Here is a 22,932-nt window from a genome sequence, read left to right as displayed (position 1 = left end):
GGTAAAGAAATAATTGATGAATTTTATTGTACAGTAGTAATATAGATGATTACTAGACTAAATTAGGTATATCTAAATAGGTTAACTATGTATTTTATTGATGTGAATTATTTTATTTTTATCGTTACGTAAAACATTTCAAGTTCAGAATGATTTCCTGAATGAAAATATATAGGTACCTATAACCTATTGTCCAAAAAAAATTTTTTTTTAAACCGTGTTTACGGACTCTAACGTCACAAATCATCGTCCTACTGTTGCCCCACACCGATGGCTATTTTATACATAATATTATAATTATCGCTCTATCTGGTCCGCGGAAGGGGAGCATTTTTGGCCTATACGTGACTACGTGACCGATGTATGACATCGTCAATAGTAGAACGTGTGAGATACCGGATTACTATACATGCAATATAATTTATATAGTTTCTGATGATTGTCGTCGATCGCATCAACGTCACCCACACATCTACGCGATAATCTTTTCACTTTAACAGTTATCGCATTGATCTCCTATTTGATGTCAGGTCGTCCGAGTCTGTTTCAATTGTATATTTATCATATTATCCATAATAGTTCTTCATATTGATTATTTCACATATCCGATACGTTTTGTTCAAACAATGCATACTTTGTTTAACCCTAATCGAATTACTTAATCCAAAAACTACTAATAAATAAATTGTTATTACTAATTCAAAAGTTTGTAATGGATTCCAAAAGTTTTATGAATTAAAAATTACACGCAGATCATAAATAATCTTCAGACTTTCATAAGTAACAACAATTACCATGAGACACGTGAGTACTCGGTTTTTTCAAAAACAAAAAAAAACTCTTTATCTTTTATAGAAATTTATAAAAATATATTTAAAATCATTATTATTTTAATTATTTAATGATTTATCATTGCTTTTAAATTGAACTACAAACCTCTGACTATTTGATTTGCTTGACACGTGCGGTAATTTATCGTTTTTGTATTCTAAATAAATTATGTGTTTTTAGTAAATTGTTTTTATGTTTGTTATCATTTTTCTAAGTGCTCTAAATTATTCTAAATAATCTTATAATTACTTAAATAAATCAAGTTTTGCTTGAAATCGTTTTCCTAACATATAATATGATTATTTTATTACAATTTTTTTAATAATATGAATACTCATTTCATAATGACTATAATATCATCCTGCCCAGCTTAGTTGACTGATTTATTATAAGGATTGTCTATTTTTATCATGCTTTATATTCAATAATATATAATAGTTATTGGCTCAAATCGCATATTTCTAAAATATTTATTATAAAACTTTATAAATATGTTGTAAGATTAGATAAATTTAGTATATTATAAATTATTGTCTTTTTTTCTGAAAACATTTTTTCATAATTAAGCACTAAATCATATTTTATTTTTATGAATTTTGGTATAATATATTTAAAGGTCGTGGCAGTTAAATTAAGTTTCTTTTAGTTTGAATACTGCAAATAATATATGTTTAAATCATAATTATTATGGATATTAAACCGTAACTTAATAATTTTAAATTATGAAACAGCATTGAATATCTTGTTTTAAAATATTGGAGAATGGTAAAATTAACATTAAGCATTTTTTGTAACCGTTTGCATTAATAAAAAAAATAATAATAAAAATTCTAATTTCTAATATTATTTTTAAACGAGTTTACAATTTAAAAGAAAGACATTTTTATTTCATAAAAAATGGGAAGATTTTTTTTTTATTAAAATTAATTTATAATATATATAAATATATATACTTTATTAATAAAGTATTATTATTTTAAAATAAATTTATTAGAATGTGATGAAAAATATTAAATTACAATTTAAATCGTATCTTTTTAAAATGATTACACGAGTTGCAGTAATAGAAAATCTATATACTTTCAGAAAAAATAATTTACAAGAATAAATACAATTAAGTATTAACAACTATTTTTAGATTAATATTTTTTATTTAATATTTAAATATGTATGATGAGTAAGAGATATAAACAATAGAGGTCGGTAGAAGGGAACTTTCTAAAATTGACTCGCTTACAATCAGCTGTCACGGTGACCAACGCATGTAGTTTTCCCAATCAGTAGTTAAACGCAATAGCTTCATAAAGCATTCCGTGTTCTATTCGTTCTATTTAATCGTCAACGTGTTTTAAACTAATTAAATTACTATAAAATAATAATATTGTTTTTATTTCGATTTAAACATCAACGTACACATATCACGACAATGTATTATATTATACATAGTTTATAATATTATGCTACTTACGTCCGACATTATTGATTAATTTGAGTATGAGTGTTTTTATGAGTATTTGAGTGTTTTCAATGTGATGCAGTATGATTTTCAAATCGTTCAGATTTTTACTACAACATGAATAGTTTTGGGAAGTCGTCAAGAACAAAATTGGCTTCCACTAAAGCATTTGTGAAAAAAGCCCAACAACTATTAAACAAACGCAAAGTAAATAAATAATACGTTTAGTACCTGAATAATGACGTATAACGTGTAGGTTAGCTATAACAAAAACATTGCTTATGATATATCAGTTTTTTTTTTTTTTTTAATAAATACAAATTAAATAGTGTTGATTAATATCAAAAAAACAAACAAATAGTGACGTTTATTAAAAAATAATAAATATTTATCCGTGTGTTGTATGATCATTGATAACTATACACGACACGTATTACATGACGTTTAAATTATTATTTTATGCAATTTTTTTTCAGTGTAAATTGAATAATTCTTAAACTAAACTAAATATTCATTAAATATATCTTGTTGATTATTGTTAATATATTATTATCGTCGAATCGTATTTTTTAAATTTTTATTTTTTTTTATAGTGAAGTTGTTTATAATATAATTTTATAAATTATTAATTGCATTGATTTTCATAGTTTTGAAACACATCAGGACTCAAAATGGTATTATATACATGTTTTTTTTTTTTTTTTTTAATTGATATTTCCAAGTAAATTATTTAATATCGAACGTAGCTAGTATGTTTTTTGACTAGTTATAACTTGTTAATAACTTAATGAAAAAAAAAAAAAAACACAAACTTACTATTTCAATCAATTTCTGTGCTTTATATTTATCAATTTTTATAGCAATGTAATTTAACTGTACAAGTGTTTTTTTATTTTATTAAACATTAAAAATATAAATGGTTATTTCTACTGCTCGAATATATTTAAATTCATTGGAACTAATTTAATATTTTAATTGTATACGATAATAAATACTAAAATATGTGTATAATATAATATTTAATACTTATTTTTCCTTCTTTTAAGTTTGAACTTTCGATTATTGATAAGTTTTCACTTTTATACGTTTTATTATCACTTTAAGTATATTTTACGTATATCTTTAAGTATTTATTTTGTACACTAAATCTTCTATTAAAAATTTCGATAACATTATTTTACGATTATAAAAGAGTTATAAAAGTTTGTAAATAGTTAAATTGTTAACATTGTAATTATAATTTTTTACCACGACTACTTATACATATAATATTATACACAGAATATTCTATATTTACTATACATTTTTATATGTGATATATACCTACAAATTATCTTGCGTGTCTATTGATTCAGCACTTACTTTTATTTAAACATTCGTTATTTTTAATATGTTTTTAGTTAACTCATTTTATTGTACATTTATATTTTTAGAGAAATGTATATGCCTCCGCGCGTTCAAATTTAGCGTCTAATACGTATTTCACTCGTATACTCGTATTGAAGATATAGATGACGCATTTTGATTCTGTAGGTTGACCTTACTTTCTTATCCTCTTAAGTTCATTGAATAGTAGAAATGACGCTAATACGTGTCTTATAATATGTGTTAAGACTCTAAATTTACGATATTTACGTCAAATATTCTTTTAGAATGAAAACACGCTTGCAATTATACTAAGATATTAAATTCTTCAACATTTGAAGTTTGTATAATAATCTACCGATTTTTTAATTTAATGTCTTACTTTTCTGTTAGCTCCTAACTCTAAACTATTATTTCATATAGTTATAACCTTGGACGATCCAACCGTATTGAATAGCCTAAGGCTCATAGATATTATATAGGCTATATAGTCTATAATTTAATTTCTTCGAAATACTATAATGTCATGATATTATTTCCACTATATAATATCATTTGTATTTATTGTGCTCTGTAGTTTTAAATGGATTCGATTAAAATTACAAATATTGTATTCATTTTATTTTTTATAAAATATATTGATATTCAACTGTAATTTTAAACAAATGATAGTCTTGTTTTTTTCTCGAAAACTTAACTTATTTTAAATGTGTATCATTTATATATACAATATATGATTATATTTGTACTTTTAATTAGTTAAGAACACATTAGATTAGTTTATTTATATCATTTTATTTTTATGTTTTGTCGTTTATTTGATGACAGTTATTTTTCTATACGCTGTCTGTTCCAGCCCATTTGACCTTCAGAATTTTGTTATTGAATTATTTTCTTAACAATACCATATATGCGTACATTTAATCATATATGTATATTAAATATTATTTATATACTTGAATATTAAAGTTGTTTTTATTTAAATGATAACGCATTAATTATACCAATATGCCGTATCCTGTAATGAATTTCATAAACTCAATCAACGAATTGTGGTTAGAATTGATGTTTATAGATTATCTATTTTTTACGTGTTTTTCACTACTCTTATTGATGAAGTTGCATAATTTCAATAATTTCACTATAAGAGCTTATTAAAAATTATTTATAGCAATTTTTATTTAGATAATGTGCTATAATTAATATTAGTATAGCTTGTTAGGTTAAAATTAAAATTACATTAGTTGCTAGTTGACATTTATTATTTCTTCTAATAATGGGAATTTAAATATTAAGTAAAAATGTAAAATATCATCATAAATGAAATAGTATTTTATCCATTTAAAAAAGTTCTATTCATTAAATTATACATAAATATATGTATACAATTAATTTAATAACAATTTTTTTAATAAATATTTACGATATGCTGGATATAACAGAACATTTATTGGGAATTTAGATATTTTACTATTATATAATTATTATTAATGTATTTCTATTACACATTTAAAATATATTTATTTTTTTACTGTTACTTGAATTTACAATATAAACACTTTTCCCTAAGACAAGACACTGTAGTTAGTGGTGTTTGGTATTCATATCCGATATCATCTTAAAATATTTTTATTTATCAAAATTAATTATATTTATGATTTGTACGCTGCCGTTGTTACCGTTTGTGTGTATACAATTATGTAATTTAATAATCTTTTATTATGTCTATTATGTGTCATTTTTTTGAATTTATTAGTTATTATTATAATATTATGAGATTTATGACCGTTCAGAGGTTTAGTTACTCGTCCATTCATCTTGATTTTTCAATGTTTTTCATCGGTACACAGAACGTGTTTCTATAAAGTGTATATAATTTTGTTTTGGTGGTCAACCGTACATTTCACACAACAGGAAGGACTAATTTATCAAACATCCTTTGAATCCATCCATGTATATACATGCCTTTTGCTTTTTTTGTGTACGAGCCATCTAGCGATCACATGTTCCGCGAGTTGATTTATTAATATTTTTTTCTTGATATACGATTTTACATAGATATTATTTTACTATTTGCACCAGTCTTCAATGTTTTGACGATATTTAGAGTTTAGACTACTGTTTACCAAAATAGTTAATATCGATGAAAGCAATGGAAGTTATAAGCTCAATTAGGGGACTTTGGATTATAAAAGTTAGCTGTAGCTTTTTTATTTGTATTATAACATTATGTAATGTGTAAAGTGTATCGACGCCTGGTTTCTTCAGCAATTGCATCTTCGTAATTTATGAATTATTATCGTACGTATCTGAATTGTAACTTTAGAACTGTTATTATTTTATTAATGATTGTTACCACAAATGATAAATTAAAATTGAAATTTAAGGAAAGATACAGAGAGTTCTGATTCCAAAAGCAAATATCTACAATTTATTCATTAGGATAATATATTTTGTTATTTATATAAGAATATATACATACACAATAAATTAGTTTGTCATTGTATACTTCTGTTTATTTTTACTTTTGAAGAGACGCGTCTGTGAGGTTTTTTTGTAGGTGGTAAAGAAAGGAAACTTAGGAAACCCTGGAGATTTAGATCAAAAATCAGTAAATCTTTTATGAGATTTAAGTTAAACATTTTAAAAATGCACACGTGTACAAAGGAGTATGCAATATTGAATACTCAAGGTGATTAATTTTTGTGTCCACAATCATTATTTCTAAAACTATTTTTATTTTATTTTTTAGTAAAAATTATAATATGATATGTTGATACATAAAAATAATATTTTGATAAAGTAGATGATTAATTATAACTAGGACTCAGATTTTAAAGCACAATAAATAATAAAAAAGCATAAAATTGTTTGAAAAAGCAATAAAAAGCATGACCAAAAATTTAACTAAAACTAAAGTATAAAATTTAATTAAAAAAAAAATTAACAACCATGTATTTGCTAAATTTTCAGTTGTGAAATTAACTTTTTATCATACAAAATTTTTTTATACATTGAAAACGAACGTTTTATATCCATTGAAGTAATCAGCACATACTTCATACAAGTTGTTACAAGATTAAGAACTGAACCTACTATCATAATATATGACTAAGAAGTGTATTTTTACATTTATTATAAATAAAATAAATTTGTTTTATTATTTTAGCACAGTAAACATATTAAAATTCTACAGTTGTAATAATTATAAAAAAAAAACTAATAAAAAAGTATTTATATAAAAAAAATTGAAAAAAGCAAAAAGAAATTTATTTATTTATAATCAGAACGACATAAAACTAATTTATGTATACAAATTTAATTTCTATCTTATTTATAAAAAAATAAAAATATGCTTTAAAATCCGAGACTTAGTTATAAGTAACTTTATATATATATTGAAGTATTACTTATTAATTACTTGTTAAAATTCAGTTATGTTTCGAAATACTATATTTTCAAAGTGTATAAATGTTAAAGTGTTTATTATTAAAACAAGAAAAAATGAAAACTTGAAAAATTTTAAAATATCATTTAACAATCATTTTAGAAAAAAAAAGGGTTTGCAATGACATAAAATAATGAGAATAGATAAAATCTTATATAGTTCACGTATTTAAGTATGGGGAATCAAATTTGAAAAATGCTTATGATAGGTATATAGGTATTAGTTTCTATTTATTATTTTTTTTACTTAATCAAATTATCTGCACAATTTCGTCTTAAATAATAAAACTTGTTTGCTTACATAATATGTTCAACGCGTATTAAAAAATTAAAAACAATTATTTTTGGTGATAAAATTAGTTAGACGTGAAATTACAAAATAATGATTTATGTAATGGTTAAAAAAAAATTAATTTAATAATTTTAAGTTGATTTATTATAGATAATTCTATAATAAATTATATTTTAACAAAATCACCAAGTTCTTAAAATATTTAGCTGTAATATTTTAGTTAAGAGTTAATACGTTACGAATTTCCACAACTATATAATATATATAGTATGTTGAAATTATTAATGTTTGACACTGCAGAGTACAGATATAATTTTACTATGGTTATAGAAAATGTGCAGAATTTGCTAAAATGCAAGTGAGTTTTTATGGACTTTTACTCAAGTATATAATTATTATGCAATTTATTATCGCGTATTCTTAATATATACATGTCGTAAAGACATTTTTAACTTTCAATATATATTATATATATATATACATTATATATCTATAGGTAGTTCCCGAACTAGACAATTTACTACCTATCTCAATCATGAAAATTACCGTAATATTTATCGTTACTTCACGTGACTACGATATTTTAATCTACATCTCTATATATTATAGGTATTATATTTATATATTTGCATGGTTTTTTTTTATCTTATAGTTTGTTATTATCTCTTACCTCAGCTTGTAAAAAGATAACCAGTATACCAGTATTACCTAATGGACAAATAAAATAATCAAAACGCGTAATTTTATTTATTTTTAATAAGTAAAAATATAACCATCGTATTTATTGTTTATTTTTTTTTTTTTACACACATTTTTTATTTTATAGTTTAGATTTTAAGCATATGTTAATTGTATTATTATAATAATTGCAATACAATATCATCAAAACGTGGCCTCATCAAGGAGAAACCCCGTAAATAAAATAATAAAAATAATTTTGATTTTACAGTATTTACCTCACCTTTACATATTATATACTGAAATATTTTTTACCTTTTACCTGTGTGACACGCGTGACTTATGTTATAAGCGCACCTGTAGTATATACCTATTTAGTGTTGATGATAATTTTAAAAGTATAAATTATAAAAAGCATGTGATCATATATTTTTACTTTTTGTCTTCTGATTACTTTTACCTTTATATAATATTAGATGTATACGAAGTATATCATGAAAATCGGCTTATTTTTTACATTAAAATTACACTTCATCAGATTTTCACGATACGCCTTATACATGCATAAACCCAATATTACTATGTTGTATGTAATTACTGCAACACTTCCGAACAGTGTGATTTACAACTAAATATGTTTACTTTACCTATACCTTGTGTTATGTTGTTTAATAGAGCATGGTGTGTCTATACATAATAAAATGTGTATACTTGTGTATGAGTGCACCAATAACGTAATATTATATCGTTGTATTCTGTACTTTTACAATAATTTATTAACATACTAATTACATTGCACCGCAGTTTATCAAAATATTGTTATGTTATTAAATTATTGTTTCTTACACGTCCGACGAAATGCATTATTCGACCGTGTATATGTTATAATATATACTTATACAAATTTATAGGTATAGGCGAACTTAGAATTTGAATTTTGGGTGGACTATTCAACCTTTCTATAAAGTCTCTCATAATTTTTTTGATTGTTATAGTTGTACCCTGTGCTCGCCCCTAAGGCCGCCTATGTTTATAATATATTTATACTTGGGCATGTCCCGCTTATGCTGGAATATACAGTAGTGATACTAATTACTGATTTTTTTTTCTTTACACGTATATAGGTACTGTCTATGAGTGATGAACTCCGTCGGGCCTTCTACGCAACCAGCGTCAATTCATTAGACTTCGAATCGTATATCCCCGACTTGCATGGCACCACCGAAATTTTGACCGAAGACCACAGGAAACAGTTGAGCAGGCATTTGCCAGCTAGAGCAGAAGGTAAATATAATTATTGAATATTATGAATATGATGACATTATATACACATAGACTACAAATATTATTACATTTAACTCCAGGGTCTTATTATTGGTACCTATGGCTTTTTGTCACCTAACCTAACGCTATACACATGTTTGTAGGATTTCGTAGTTTAAATTATGATTACCACACTACTATTTTTGTAGACTCAATTTTTTTTTTTTTTTAATTAATAAAAATTTAATATCCCATGGCATTTGAAAACTGTATCTCCCTTAATCATACCGTTAAATATGTCTCTAAGCAAAGTATAAATTTGCGCAATGTAGTCTAAATAGAAACTAGTTTTTTACTATAAAATTACGTGTAAAACGTATTTATTATAATATTTATATATGGCGTCGTATTATTTTTAAACATTTCATCCTTGGGCTAGTTATTCTTAACCGTCCCTAGTTTCAATTTTGACAAGTTATTATTTCTCCATTTTCATCAATCAAAACTACCTACATGTCCACCACATAATATTTATTCATCTACGCCATTTATTGTCAAATATAAACACAATGTTTATGCATTAGCTGCTGAATACGACATTTTAATTATGAACTGTGTAGTATTTTTTTTTTTTTTTTTTTAATTAAACGCAACATTTTTTTATAGTTTGTGGGAATACACACTTTTTAGGGATAATAAATAATATAATACTACAGTTTAAAAATAATATAAAACTTTGTAATTTAATTTAAACACAATATTAATCGTATTATTAATAATCCTATTAATTCATACAGTTAATCTTATTATTTTTGTCATCCGCCGTACAGGAAATTTAAATAAAACGTGCTGATGAATTTATTTTGTTATGATGTTGTTTTATATCCCAAACTTTTTAATGTGTCTCATCTTTAAAGTTGCAAACCAAATACAAGTCGACCATTATGATTTGTTTATTTTAAACGATTATTCTATTTAAATCTTGCTCAGATCTATTTAATATAAGCACATATATTAAATGGTTTTTTTTGGATATTGTCCATATTATGACAGATTTGTTTTTGTTTTTATTATCACTTTAAAAATAAGAACTTTTTACTAAAATTTTTATACATATAAATGCAAAGGTTTTAAAGTAAACTTTATTCAATTTGGCGTTTAATAAATCAACTTTTATTTTATTTTATAAATAAATAGATACAAAATAATACCTACATTTAATAAAATTGTGTTTTTAATTCATTGTGTTGTTGTACAGGTATACGTACATTTTCAAATATATTTTCATTTTTTTTTTTTTATGTTAAAACGTAAATATATTTTGTTTGAGGTTTTTATGTTGTATGGAGATTAATAAATCATTGAGGGTCATTTGTTTATTTGAAAACAAATACGACGCATTAAATCATGTCTAAAACTATATAATATTACATTTTTAATAAAATTATTTGTCTTATAAAACCTTCTCCATAACTTAGTCTATACGCTGTAGTAATGTACTAATATACTATAGGTATAATAATTATTTAAATATACATTAGTATGAGTTAAACAGAAGTTTAAATTTAAAATTAACTGAAGTAGCTATAAGCATTTTGATAAACAATTTATGTATTAACAATTTAGGAAAAATACTGATTCATTATGAATGAAAGCATTCATAACAACATTTTTATTTAATTCACATAAAATCAATACGACATATCTATGCATATTGATTTTACAAGTATTTGTGCAGAAATTAGTTTTTTTTACCAAACATTTCTCTTTTGATCATTTTATAAAAAATAAACGTCATCGTATAGAGTTTTAATAATTTTATTATTTACGAGTTGAAAATTTAAAAAATTTAACAAACTTTTCTCGTTTTTTTTATAAGACCCAATTGCGTATATAATTATTAGGTATTATTATTGTTGTGCTTCATCGGCAGTGATGGCAGTATACTTAAATGTAGTTAATAATGGAGGATTTCCTGTCCTTTGTCGTATGTGCCCCCGTCGTCATCGGCCCAATTGCTGATTTTTTTTTTATATGGACATGTAAAGTTTGCCTGAGCCATACATAATTCTGCATCAGCAGAACATACACTCGACAGTATTGTATTTATGTATATGCGCCTGACTTCCGAGACTTCTATATTATTGTTATTACTTATCACCGTCGCTATTATATATCTCGTCATAGGCAAAGATAACGATTGAGAAGCATTACAAATGGTTAGCTCTCTTAAATGATAACTATAAGCACACTAAAAAAATTTGCATTTCATGAGTAAAATAGTATTTTATATAGCTTGTGATATTATAACTGTTTGTTATAATTATTTTTAATTCAATATATTTTTTTATAATCAGCACAACAAATCGTATCGCTGTCTCGTTAAAAAAGAAAGATACTTACGTATAGGCATTTGCTACATAATTTAATTTTCCTAATCGTGTTAATTATAGAACTTGTATAGTAATAACTAATAAATAATAATAGGTATACGTCGCTATGTCAGTTTTGTAGTATTTATAGTATTTGTAGTAATTGTAATAATAATTACATTAATACATAATAACGACCATGTAGCATCGCATTGGTAAAATATCTGTTATTATTTCATATTTTAAAAATATTCTATTATGTTAATGTTTCTTTTTGTATTAATTCGCCTATGACTTGAAATATTTGAATATTAATCGAACAATATCTAACTCTTGTCTTGGGAGAGTCTTTCTCTCTCTCTCTCTCTCTCTCTCTCCTTCTCTTAATGTAAATATTGTGATATGTTGTGTGTGTAATACTATTTTTTTTCTCGTTTCAGGATATATGTGGACGCTGGTCTTTAGCACATTACAACACGGTTTCTCTTTAAACTCTATGTACCGGAAAATGAGCAAAGTTGAAAGTCCTATACTCTTAGTTATCCAAGACACGCAAAACAACGTAAGTACCTGTTCGGACTTGGTCACCGTATGCTAGGGCGGCTGTGCCCACTGTCCATCGTTGGTTAGGTTAACCTAACTGGCGGAGGACGCTTCCTCCACCCCCCTGCCGGTCTAGCTCGAGACAACGGATATTAGGCCGTTACGCGGACCAGTTCGTCATGTCGTTGTTGCTCGTTTACACAGTTCACGTATATTGTTCCTTTTGCGCAATAAAAAACGGCAGTTCGCTAAGCCAGCTCGGCATCAATCCTGTCTTTGGTTTTTAATATTGTATTAGTTGCAATTGTTATTACATATTCATCAGCTCCACTAGTTCTGGTTTTGTGCAGTCGCCACCATTGGCCATTAAGTGAAGATTTCCGGCAGTTCTGCGGTCCATGTGTTCCGACACATCTCCCCTTTGTTCTCTTGTTATTATATTATTATATGTAGTGTTCCCTAACGAGCAGTTTACCCGCTATATTAATTTGTTGTTTTCACTCTCCTTTTAATATTTTATAATTATTATTTTGATATAAATATTGTTTGTTAATATCTACTGTTGGCTGATCACCACAGTGATATTGTTATTTTATTATTATATTTTTTATGGTTTAATATATAGCTCATTCGTTAAGTTCTGTTGTCATTTTTATATATCCATATATTAGCTTATTAAGTATTGTGTACCCGTCCAATCCATCTAGGTGCAAGTTTTAGGCACTGGCCACCGTGGCAGGAGTGACTAGGGCGAAACAGTACCCAATATTAGTTTTTTATTCTTAAATTTAATTTTTTTCACGCAATACTACCCAGATTGTTTAATTTTCTACCATGTTATTTTTACCACGACCATTATTGCAGGTGTTCGGAGCACTGACATCGTGCGCGTTGAAGATGAGCGACCATTTCTACGGTACAGGTGAATCGCTTCTGTTTACATTCTGTCCCGACTTTCAAGTGTACAACTGGACTGGCGATAATATGTATTTCATCAAAGGCAATAATGAGAGTCTATCGATCGGGGCAGGAGAGTAAGTATATATTTTTTTTAATTAATCACATATATTTCTTCAATCCAGTGACGTCGCCAAAAGTATACTAACAATTTATCTATAACTTTCGCGTGAGAATATTCGGTTAAGATGTAAATTCTAATCTTTTTTTGCGCTTTGAAAACATATAGTTTGGGTGTCACTGTTTTTATTTATCTCTGTTTTAAGATATTTATAGTCGATTGTTTTTTTTCACAGTGGTAAATTTGGTTTATGGCTTGACGGTGACCTGAACCAAGGCCGGACCGAAGCATGCAACACATACGGCAACGAACCCTTAGTCAACGAACAAGACTTTGTTGTCAAGATCCTCGAGTGCTGGGCGTTCCTATAAACTAAATAAACCATTTTTACGCGTACATACATACACATACATACACACAATTCACCATTTATTCGTTGTTTTTTTTTTTTTTTGTTAGGGTGCTAAATTTTAATAATTTCTCGTCAATCATTTACAATGGCGAAAATACAATTTATTTATAATTTTTAACCACACCGAAACTCCATAATCTCTGTTCCCCACCTCTGTTGTACCTGTTTGTATATATATAAAATTTAAATAATAGAAGATCAATATAGGAGAAAAATAACATAATAAAATTTAGCTCAATATTATATACGAAAAAGTAGTTGAATAATGTTATGATAATGATTTCTTTTTATTTAATTTTATATGTGTTACGAAAAACGTAACATGTAATAACATTTAGTAATTATTTCTAGTCTCAGCCGAGAGTTCTAAGAGTTGACTCTGTATTGCTTGTCCAAACCTGATACCTTTAAAACAATCTTACGGCAGCACTGTTTATATTTTTTTTCTAAACCACTTGTTGTAATATCAAAGAAAAAAAATTGTATCTCTTGTGTCCAGGGACCACTAGTCATCGCACGTATGAGCACTTCATGCGCCTATAACAATATTTTTTAAAAATCAATCTACCCCATTTCTGCAACCATTAGACAATCACAAAAACTCAATTTATCCCGCCCTGCCTTTATCATGTCTCTGAATCTCTCGATTAATTTTTATTTTTATTCGTTGTATTATTATTGTGTTGTGGCAACACTATTTTGGTAGCTGGGCGCTGTAGTCCTTAGATTATTAAATTTATTTAAACCATATTATATTACTCTATGTGTATTACTAAATTAAAGTAAAAGTTATAAAAACTCGTAAAAGATATAGTATATACACTAAATAAATATATCCATATAATATTAATAAATGTGATAAGTCTTGCATTGGCCTAATGTAGTATTATCGAGAAAAAAGCTAGAGCGTCGTAAAAATACTATTTTAGTTTAAGGAGATTTAGATATTTACCTTAATATTTATTTATATATATATAAATAAATAAATATATATATAATAATAATAATAATAATAATAATATAAGAACATTACTGTACCTCTAGCAAAGTCAATTCCGTAGTGATTAAGTGGAAAGCAATTAAAATGAATTTTGAGTGAGGAAGTGAATTAAAACAAAATACCTATGAAAAGTATATTATTATATTAGTGAAATGCATCGTAATTTATATTTGATAAATATCGGTAACTCGTAAACTATTCTATTTATCGTTGTTTTTCATTGTAGATAAAATTTATGTTAATTATTTTATTTCTTTTCCTTTACTGATAGCATTATTATTGTGTATTTATTATAATTTTATAAATGATTGCAAGCGAACCAGATGTTTGTACCTAATTATTGTTGCGTGTACCAGTTTGAATAAAAGCCTTAGAATGCGCTTTGTGTTTGTTCGTTTCTTTTAATTTCTTTTATTATTATAATTTTTTTTTTTTAATATTTTAGACGGTATTATTTATATAAATATATATATATACATATATATATATATATAATTAAAAAACATAATTATATTATAATTGTTACTGTTGCGCAAGTGATTTATTTTGATTTTGACGTGAAAAATAAAGTAAATGTAACGTTAAAAAAAAACTGTGTTGTTCTTACCCATCTCCAACTCTCACTCTCCATCTATAGGTACTGTAACTTATTTTTGTGAGTGCTTATTAAAGCGTAAGATACAGCGTGTTTAATTTTAACAAACTCGTCAAGGTTAGTGTTTGTGCCATTCAAAGTATATTATATGTATTATAAACCACGATTTACAAAATATTATGTTCTTGCTTTAAACTAACATATTGAGATAAAAATTAGGTCTTTCATAATTGCCCAACGGAACAATGTAATTTTATTCTCAAAAATAGATACACTTTACGTGATTAATTATCTTGCAGTCCTGTAGAATCAATTTGGTTAACCAAATTTGATTAGAATTGTAATATTTTTTTAAATTATTCAATAAAGCCCAATATTTTATAGTTTGCATAGAACACCGTTTTAAATATTTTAATTTCAAACTTAATAATAGATATATTTAAAAAAAAAGAAAACAATTGTAAGCTTGTTTTAGAATGTGGTTTGTAAAAAATCATCTTCGTTCGAATAAGAAACAGTTATTAAAATCCAAAAATATTAAGATCCCGAGAGTTTTCCTCATGAAGTTAGTTTTGTTAAAAATATAATGCTATGCACCAATCGCTAGCGTTCAATAACAGGGTCGACAGTATAAAGCGTGTCCTTATACGACTACCGGTCCCGATAACAAACAATAACTAACGACGTTACTTGTGAAAACAAATCACACACGACAATGGGTGGTGCTCTGCTTAGTAAACAGTCGTGATTGGAACTTGGGCGGTACCTGCGCAATAGTATCGACGCAATGATGCACAAGACCATAACTATAAATAAATGGGCGAATCACCGATTCAATTAGAATAATCAAAATTCTACAAGAGGTAAAAACATGGAAATCTAATAACGGGAATGAAGGAACAACATCAGCAATTACAGCTAACTGGCTAAGAAAGAGCTCACCGAATATTACTGAAATATTCACATCGGTAAATATTTGAAAATATGTGACATTATTATTATCTGTTCACTTTTTTTCTTGTGGCTACTATTTATTATGGCTATAATGGTTTTTTGTCCATAATTATTACTGGAATTCGATTATCCGGCTATTGTCGAATCACTAAAAATCAACGAACAGTGAACATTTAGGTATATTTTCTATGTGAAAATAGAATATGAAAAAATAAATGATTAGAATAAAATTTTAAAAGCATATATTATGCATAAATATTACAAAATATAGTGCATCTAATACAAAATTAATAAAATCAATTGGAAATCGTTTAAAAATATAATTATGAATATTATAAAGTCAATAAAATATAAAACTTTAGAAAAAATAAAAAATATGCTTATTAATAAATTGTTTTTTTTTTTTTTTTTAATTGATAAGTACAGAATTTGTGTGTAGTGAATACAACAGTATGATATGAATTACACCCTTCTCTACCAAGTATATCATAGGTAGGTTTAATTTGCAACTGCAATCGTAATTGTTAATTTGATTTCTAGAGACTTTGTCTGAAGAAATTAAGTGAATAATTGTGAAATTACTTATCGGTTTGAATAATTGTATATAACTAACATTACTATAACATTATTTATTTAGTTTTCATTCAACCTAAATAATTGCCCAGTTATTTTGTGAAACGAAATAGATGCTATGAAATTAAATAGCCTGTTTAGGTATACCTACGTGGGCACGAGGCTACGTGTTGTGCACACATACTAATATTATGGTATGTATATGTTACGGTGAATGATGTAAACGTGGTAAAAGACGTCATTCCCCCGTAAATGACATCATTTACCTAAAAATTGGTAAACGTTGTAAATGCAGACATTATCCGGTTATTGTCGTCAATCACCAGTTTAATTGGAGAATGATGTTTAATACTTTTATGTCGGTGTGAACGATCAGTGATAAACGTGTAGGTACCGAGTAGTCTTCATTAGTTAAAAATATCATGACGGAAGTAGATAGATAAACGAAAATCCCAACTAGCAATAACGTCGATAATCCGAGTAATAATATGAAATAATCTTTTAGTTTATTAGTTAGTATCGACGGGCATATTATAGCGAGTTGTATTTGCTACGAATGTGTGTTTTATAATATTATTTGTAAAAATTTGTGTACTAGTTGTGGTACTAAAAAATGTGCTTGCAATGCAGCGAAAATGTTGTGCAGTTCAAAATGTCACGGTAACCAAAATTATACAAATAAATAATTTGTAATATGCGCGTATTTTATTATTTTTAATTAACCTATTATCCCATTCAAATAAATGCCTAAAATAAAAAAATAACCTGAGCCATCGCAGAACGCCTGGTAGATGTGAAACATCAAAAAATTTTTTTTATAATAATGTTGAAAATAGATGGTGAATTAGATGACTATGAAATAATTTCTAAATTAATATCATAAGACTATTTTGTTTACGTTTCCGTCTTTCTGCTTCAAATTGTTTTAGTTCTTCACGATGTTGTTCCCTGTATCGTTGTTGCCGACCTTTTTTACTAAGAGCATTGTTATGATATAAAACAGTATAATATATAAATAATATATCATAATATATTTATATCATATATAATATAATGTATTTAATATATCGATATATAATTATTAAACAAAAGTATTTTTTCAACACGCACATGCACATCGTCGAATACAACTTATCACATTTCGTTGACTAACCATATTAAGTCATAAACATAATTTATAACTAATATCTATTAATCTAATTAATATTTTACTTCTTCACTATCTTATAATATAATGACGAAGTTATACAGAGATCAGTCTTATTAAAATAAACAAACTAACCTTTGGCTCGGATCAGTAAATTGTGAATCGGGATATACATCAAAAGCACATGACGGAGACATTTCACTTCGACCTGCATGATGGTTAGCTTGAAATTTAATTCTTTTTTTCTGGCGGCGGTGCACTGTCTCGTTCCATTATATTTGTAATATTTTTTTGTTTATTTTAAAACAACATAATATTCAATATACATACACGGAACAATATAATCAACGTAATATACAATCAAGTTATTATAAAAATATAGGTGTACATATTATACGTTTATAAATCGTATAAACATAGATAATCCGATACTGGGCACATAGAGAGGAAATCGGCGAGCTTCGGAAAATTGAGTCGACGAGCTACGAGTGGGGCGTCGCCACGCCATAGTCGGTCTCACTACTGTACCGCGCTATAAGATGTTTCACATAAAAAATGAAACATTCACCAACAATAAATCATTATTATAAATAGTACCTATAGTAAAAAAATCAGTGTATTATTTAAGATTTATCATAATTTACCACTAGTTTTGGTAAATGAAATCAATGACCAGTGAAAGATGTACATTTGAATTTAAAATCTGGTTTTTTACATCATTTACCTACATAATCGAATCATTTTGGTAAAAGACGTCATTCACCAATATTCATCTTTCACCGTAACATATATTATAATTTACTCATGTACCTAATGCAGGCATAATAAAGGTACAGTTTATAGTCTTATACTTTCTTCTAATGATTAATTAAGTTGCTGTACCTATTGTAGTACTTCCAATATTATGAGTTTACATATATTTTTTCCAATCATAAAAATATTATCTATATCAGCAAAATAGGTCATAAGGGAGACCCGGAAAAGTGAATATATTCAGAACCAAAAAGTTACAATAAAAAATGTTTTTAAACTTAATCCACTAATAAAAAATGTTTAGTAGATATCAGTAGTTATCCTAATTTATGGGCCTTCAACTTGGAATTCACAATAGGTAGTCAATGTTATAACTTTAATGAGGAATATTTTTATTTTTTTTATTTTTTTTTTTTTAATTAAATTATTCACTTTGCCTAGGTTTACCCGAACAAAGATAAAACGACTTTAGGCAAAGCGAAAAAGTAAAACTATTTATTTAAAAATAATAATTATAACATTTAAGTTATTTTAACTTACTATATTACTATTTAATTCATTATCTTGACGCAGTAGCAATAGTAAAATTAACATCCAAATGAGGTCTGCACAGCCATTTTGAAAATTAAAAATAGTTCACCAAGTGATTATTTAACACGATTACTTAATTAATTTGCGTGTAAAACCTTAACGTGTGTGGTGGAAACGTGGAGTGCTAGTTTACTGAGTTAAATTGGTTTCATTAAACAAATGTAAGACACGCAATTGTTGCACGGGATTATCAGGATTCAATAGTGTTTGAGTCACTCTCCAAGTAAATACCTATATAATGAAAATCTCGTATACGCTGCTGCTAAACAATGATCTTAAACGACGTTTTACTATTGATCTTGATTCTTGCCGGCCGTATAATAAGCGAATTACTAATAATAATCTTTATCGGACGGCGTTAAATATAGACTACTAAACGTACACAACGACTATCAACTATTGGTTTTCCAAACATCTTATCATTAAAAATTGTACGTTATAAACCGAATAGCGTTAAAGTAAATACTTTGCGGAATGAAATTCAATACTGCGGTGAATGTGTAAGTGTGTAAGATCAAGAATGCACACTGTAGAAAAATAGTGATACGTTTTCGGGTTATGCATTTCTATACTACAGAAATTACTCGACTTTAACGCTTCAGGCTTCAGCTGTTTTGACAGCTGTTAGCTATCTGCAGCAGATGATTATTAATCAATAATAATATATTTATTTTCATGAAAAATCGTTGCTTAAACGAAATCGAGTGAAAGTATTATACATGTATAAATATAATGCATAAAAAACACTTGGAATCATAAGCAATAAACGGTCCATATTTTTCGTGGAAAACCCAGTGTAATATAATATGTATTTAATAAATATTTTAAAAACTATTAATATTTTCGTAATAAATATACGTTGAATTGTTATGAATTAAAAACCGTCCGCTACCACCAATCGAAAAGTCGTGTAATATGGTTTGAGTTCGACTGACTGATCGCGATGTACGACATAATGCCGACCAACATAATAAACTAAACACAGTCACGTATATATTTTTATTTTTATCGATTACGATATTATATACTGATTGATAACAAGATTACGATATTTTTAACTCAAATATTATGTTGTTATTTCTGCAGGAGCATTACTAATCAAGGAAATCAAATCTGTGGTTAAACCTAATAAAAATGTATCTACCAAACCACGCCATTATAACTACAGAAACCCATTATACTATCGAAATCTAATGAATATATACGAATAGATGGAAAGAAAGGTATTATAAAGCAGAACTACTATTCTAAAAACAACCTAACGCATTTGGACTTTGCACCGACATCTGATTCAGTGCAGCATGACAGATTTAAAGTATGAGAAGAGCGATCTCTGTGAAAAATACCATATCGTTTTTATTGTACAGATCAACTATTGTTTTAAAAAAGAAATCTGACACGGCTGACTGACAAAAATAATAAGATAAGATGTAATGGAAATTCAGTATACAGATCTCTATGTAACTACTAAATCCTATACAATGTGCCAGCAATATGAGGGTTTACGTGCGCATCTCACGACGTCTTATAATTTAACATCTCCGCAAATGATATTATAATACAGCTAATATACTTAAGTACCGCTTTTACGAGTGAAAAATCTTTATCGTTTCTATAAACAGTTACATCGATTAGTGTAATATAGGACCTACTTTTAGACATTTATTACGTTTTCATTCCACGCCCGAATACGAGGAAATATTAAGTGAAAATATGATTATCTTTTACGAGGTATAATTATTATATGTATGTATTATACGGAATACATATTAAATAAATATATATATATATATAATAATAGACCATTTTTCATTTTTTTGACGCCACTTTGAACTTTTTTACGAGTTTATTTTTCATTGATTTGTTCCAAATACTTACTTGAATGTCCCCGCGTCACCCATTTTAAATTTTTGTTCAAACCTAACCCGAGGAGAGGATTTCAACGTACTTAGATATACTGCGTTACTTATGATACTATTAAACTTTTTCAGTTTTTTTTTTTTTAATAAATTGTTCTTAATACTATTCCAAATACCATATTGTTAACAATTTCGACAAAATGTGCTATAGAAGAACAAAATATTTTGACAAAAAATATTAAAGATTTACCAAGAATCATTCAACGATTTTCTAGTTCAATTAAGAAAGGTTCAGTTTCTTACAACTAAAGTTTGTTTTATAATGACAACAAATAAGGCGCCAAGTCAAAAATTAGCACATTGTAGAGTAGATTTGGAAAGGAACTGTTTCTCATGTGAACAATTGTGTATTGCGTTTTCTAAAGTGAAAAACTGATCATTTGTACTATAATGCAACACAATACAAAACTTTGAATGTAATATATCAAGAAGTTTTGACTTAGTTATTTGTTAGTGTAGAACTTCATTCAGAGTTATTATAGGTATTTGTAATAAAATTAATATACAAACGTATAAATGGTCAGTACCTACTTTTAAAATTTACAATATCAAACATTAGTTTTTCTAATATTAAAATACAAATACAAATTATTTGTAGATACTGCTAATATAATATGTTATATTTTCTTACATAACCGTTGTATAAAATCAATTGTAAATATCATAAATTTAAATTTAAATAGTTTGTAGGGGTATCACATTTTCTTATTAGATAACATACGGGCGAAAACAAATAATACTCAAGTAGTAATTATATTTGCAATGTAAATAGTTAGTACTGGGATATAGGTAAGCTCTTACTTATACATGTACTATATGTAATTTTATGTCAGTGTTTGACATTGAAACTACATTATATGCGAGTATGCAACGTCATATAACATGTTATTATTTATTAGGTATATTAGTTACAAATGGAAATGTAATGTAATACAATGTGTTCAGTTAGTGTAATCGAAGATTTTTATTTGTTCGTTGATTTTCCTATAAACGCACAATACAATGTGTAACGAGACAAAACGGGAGGTCATCTGGTGACCCGTTATATTATCTCGTTACCAACATTGAACGCCACAAGAACCGCCGCGCACTCTGACGGACATCCTCATAAAACGGGCGCACAAATAGTGTCCCGCCGCAACATAGATAGCACGGAAAAAATATATTGTCTTAAACGGCCCGCCGCCCTTACAGAAAAATGATTTCCCCATGAAACCCAATACCTTAGAGTCCAACTAGGTGAATAGTCAGAATCACCAGTTTCTGAACTATTAAACCGCATTATTTAATATATACGAATCTCCAATGAAACATACATATCAGTAAGAACGACAAGTGCAAAAGTACTATAGAAGATCCGACCATAAAGAATATAAGTACAAGCCAGTATACCGTCTAAAAACACCTATTTTTCCCCGCTGAGTGCGGTATATCGTGTATCTGGACGGTTTTAATACGCCGTTATTTACAGGTACGATTACCAAGCGAAATACAGCAATAACCCCAGTCTGCACACTCCGGACGGTTGTTAAACGCCGTTATTCACGGAGGTGTGCTACAGACTTGCCAACGACTTAGTCGTATTCACGTTCCCTTCTTTGTATCATACTGAGCAGAGGCTAACCAGTCCGCCAGAACATACCGAAGCCGAACATATTCAAAATCAACGTAGAGCCGCCACCAGCAGAGTTGAGCCGCCGCGTGACTGTGAAAGTAGCAAAAT

General features: G+C 27.1%; 1 protein-coding gene across 15 annotated transcripts in view; it reads left to right on the top strand.

Moving 5' to 3' along the window:
• Positions 1-15,058, top strand: part of LOC112594679 (oxidation resistance protein 1) — a 170,084-nt gene extending 155,026 nt beyond the window's left edge. For 13 of the 15 annotated variants that reach the window (XM_025339613.1, XM_025339606.1, XM_025339608.1 and 10 more), the window contains 4 exons: positions 9,194-9,353; positions 12,145-12,266; positions 13,112-13,281; positions 13,501-13,636. In XM_025339613.1, the coding sequence (XP_025195398.1) occupies positions 9,194-9,353; positions 12,145-12,266; positions 13,112-13,281; positions 13,501-13,636 (588 nt within the window). Of the gene's footprint in view, positions 1-2,235; positions 2,495-9,193; positions 9,354-12,144; positions 12,267-13,111; positions 13,282-13,500 lie in introns of those variants that run through there. The other 2 variants (XM_025339620.1, XM_025339607.1) reach the window with 2 other exon arrangements.
• The last annotated feature ends 7,874 nt before the right edge of the window (positions 15,059-22,932 follow it).

The sequence above is a fragment of the Melanaphis sacchari genome, unplaced genomic scaffold (genome assembly GCF_002803265.2).
Source record: "Melanaphis sacchari strain LSU unplaced genomic scaffold, SCAv2.0 Contig23_pilon_pilon, whole genome shotgun sequence".
In the NCBI taxonomy this organism is placed as follows: Eukaryota; Metazoa; Arthropoda; class Insecta; order Hemiptera; family Aphididae; genus Melanaphis; species Melanaphis sacchari.
The sequence above is the reverse complement of the archived record's forward strand: the minus strand, read 5'-3'. Positions and strand labels throughout refer to the sequence as shown.